Source organism: Sinocyclocheilus anshuiensis, unplaced genomic scaffold (genome assembly GCF_001515605.1).
Source record: "Sinocyclocheilus anshuiensis isolate Anshui unplaced genomic scaffold, SAMN03320099.WGS_v1.1 scaffold392, whole genome shotgun sequence".
Taxonomy (NCBI): Eukaryota; Metazoa; Chordata; class Actinopteri; order Cypriniformes; family Cyprinidae; genus Sinocyclocheilus; species Sinocyclocheilus anshuiensis.
In genome coordinates this window covers 3,545,725-3,548,665 of record NW_015557091.1, presented here as the reverse complement: position 1 = coordinate 3,548,665, position 2,941 = coordinate 3,545,725, and the positions used below count along the sequence as shown (strand labels likewise).

The 2,941-nt window shown below is 37.2% G+C and overlaps 1 protein-coding gene across 4 annotated transcripts in view; it reads right to left on the bottom strand.

The window, feature by feature from the left end:
* Window positions 1-1,163: 1,163 nt before the first annotated feature.
* The window catches only part of LOC107677262 (transmembrane protein 56-B-like), a 23,582-nt gene continuing 21,804 nt past the window's right edge, over window positions 1,164-2,941 (bottom strand). For all 4 annotated transcript variants that reach the window (XM_016472100.1, XM_016472099.1, XM_016472101.1 and 1 more), the window contains one exon: window positions 1,164-2,511. In XM_016472100.1, coding sequence (XP_016327586.1) covers window positions 2,196-2,511 — 316 coding nt within the window. In that variant the 3' untranslated portion in view covers window positions 1,164-2,195. The remainder of the gene's footprint in view (window positions 2,512-2,941) is intronic.

Genomic DNA, 2,941 nt, shown 5'->3' with positions numbered 1-2,941 from the left:
TTGACAAAAAAAAAAAAGACATATTAAATGACATTTAACTGTTCACAGATTCATAATTCAGTGCTTTCTTGGAAATGACCAGCAAGGTTCTGAAAGATAATTTACATTGAATGAACTCTTCCCTTATTTTCCTTTGCTTGTTTCAGATTACTCTTGTACAGTGTTATAAGTCATGTCTGTTCACCCAGCTGGGCGTTTTCATAATTATACGGACTGTTGGTGTGTGCCACCATTGACTTAATATGTACGATTGAGAACAGCCATTCTTACTTTTGACCTTTGGTTGTAACATTGGTGAGAACTAAAAAGATAAAAAAATTAAAGTGATAGTCATACATCCTTTAAATGACCATACAATGAACCATATGGTACAAAATTACACTAAATGACACAAAAGGACAAGTAAATAAAAGATGTTTATTTAACAAAACAAAAAAGGCATTGAGTGATTGAATACAAAGGCAAAAAAAAGAAAGAAAGAAAGAAATCACAACATGGATTCCTGTATATCTCGTGCCAGTAAAAGACAATCCTTCATAGGTCTGGCTCTCAGAATAACACATTTTAAAATCCAAGTACTTAGTTCATTAAAAACAGAACCACTTTAAACTTGTTTCCACGCAAATCGCTGTAAGCCACCTTAAACTTTCTTTCATACATTTTAAATCAAAACTCATGCGTTCACATCTGTGCCGCCACTGAATGCACATGTACAGTATGAGTATCTACACTAAATTCGTCATACATAGTGACAATGAATTTGAAAATGAATTCATAAAAGTATCACTATATTGTGAATTCTCTCATATGCTGTATATATCTACTCAGATACATTGACCACTTTTATATCCTTCCGTTAAAAAAATAATAAATATGCCGTACAAACATTATCATTCTGTCCCAGCACAAAACTGGTTTAATAAATAGAGGTACACTCTTAAAAATAAAGGTGCTTCAAAAGGTTCTTCAAGCGATGCCATAGAAGAACCATTTTTGGTTCCACAAAGAACCATTCAGTCAAAGGTTCTTTAAAGAACCATCTCTTTCTTACCTTTTTGTAATCTGAAGAACCTTCTTTCGCCACAAAGAACCTTTTGTGAAACAGAAAGGTTCTTTAGATGTTAAAGGTTCTTTATGGAACCATTTAGACAAAAAGGTTATTCTATGGCATCGTGAAGCACCTTTATTTTTAAGAGTGTACGATGCAGGAAAATGATCCGACGTTGAGAAGTCCTTGAACATTCACGAGCTACACTCTTCTCTACTCTTTTGAAATTGCTTTTAAAACCATTCCCATATCATAATCGATCATTTAAGTTCAGTATTGATCGGATGCACTGTACACCAACGTAATTAAAATAATTACCGTATGTTCAATAACATTTCTATGTACAATGCAAACATTCAGAGAACAACATCGCCGCATGCAATTAACTGTACAGTGTGAACAAAGCATGACATCCGTTTCATGGGAACGGAGTGAAATCTGAACAGAATCTGGAGCAAGTGTAAACCGGTTTCATTCTTAAAAACAGTTCTGTATTAATGCAATCACAATGCATCAATGCTCATATCTTGTATATATAAAATATTTTGCCTATTTAACCCACAGTTGGATCTCATCTGTGCATCCGTTAAAATATCTAATACATCACAAGTATGTGATTTTAATTTTCCAGGAGATTCTTGTTGAGTACACTGATCCAGATTGCCGATTTTCCTCGTTTAGTGCAGTGGAGTTGTGTGGACGAATCTTTCACAGTCAATATAAGCGGCTTTGAAGTAAACGTGAACATCAGGTGACTGACCGCTTGGCCCCTTTGCACAGTACAGTGATTGAGAGCGAGGGACTGAACTTTGATGAATAAATAATGTGGTTTACCTGCCCACAGTTTCAAATTAAAACCAAACATGGTTAAAATACAGTTCAGCCGGTGAACTCGAACAGTGCATCGTTTGCACTTTTTGGTGTACAGTTTCAAAACAAACACAAAATAAAAGTGGGCGGCCAGTCTTTTCTGGTGTACTAGATCTCAATTTGACATTTTGTCAGAGTGTCAGGTCTTAACTCTGTTAAATATTGCTCTGGGGTGGTTTTCAACTATCACACCATAGTGTCCCATGAAGACCGTCAATAAGACAACGACCCTGTCTGTGAGCAAATGGTGTAAAATTCTAATGTCCTTTCTTTTCGCTCAATCGGTTTTTCCATTCTCCTGGCTCTCGGGTTTGCATCTCCGGCTGGAACGCAGGACTTTGTAGCAGCCGCGAGCGATTTTATGCATCCACATGACGTTCATGATGTCCAGGCAGATGCTGGAGAAGATCCAAGCGCTACGGCCGCCGAAGGAGACCTTGTAGAAGGCCTCTGTGCCGTACACTGAGCACATTCGACTGTAGTATACCGGCATGACGGCGATCCGCACCAGGAAAAACACGGCTGCCATCAGTACCCCGTTAGCCATGTTGGGCTTGGAGGCTTTGGGGTAACCTAATACTTCAAAGAACCAGCTGGAAAACACAGGTGAGCAAAGTGGCATGCTTTAAACTACCTGGTATCTACAGTACCATCACAACATTCATTTGTGTCATTTCTTATTAAAGACAACACGAAAATGGCATTTGAAAGGAATAGTTTACTCAAAAATGAAAACTTACTCGCTCTCAGGCCTTTCAAGATGTAGATGAGTTTGTTTCTTCATCGGAACAGATTTAGAGAAAGTTCCATCGCTTGCTCACCAATGGATCCTCTGCAGTGAATGGGTGCCGTCAGAATGAGAGTCCAAACAGCTGATAAAAACATCACAATAATCCACAAGCAATCAACATGACTCCAGTCCATTAAAGTCCTGTGAAGTAAAAAGTAGCGAGTTTGTAATAAACATCCAACATTAATTATATATATATATATATATATATATATATATATATATATATACTA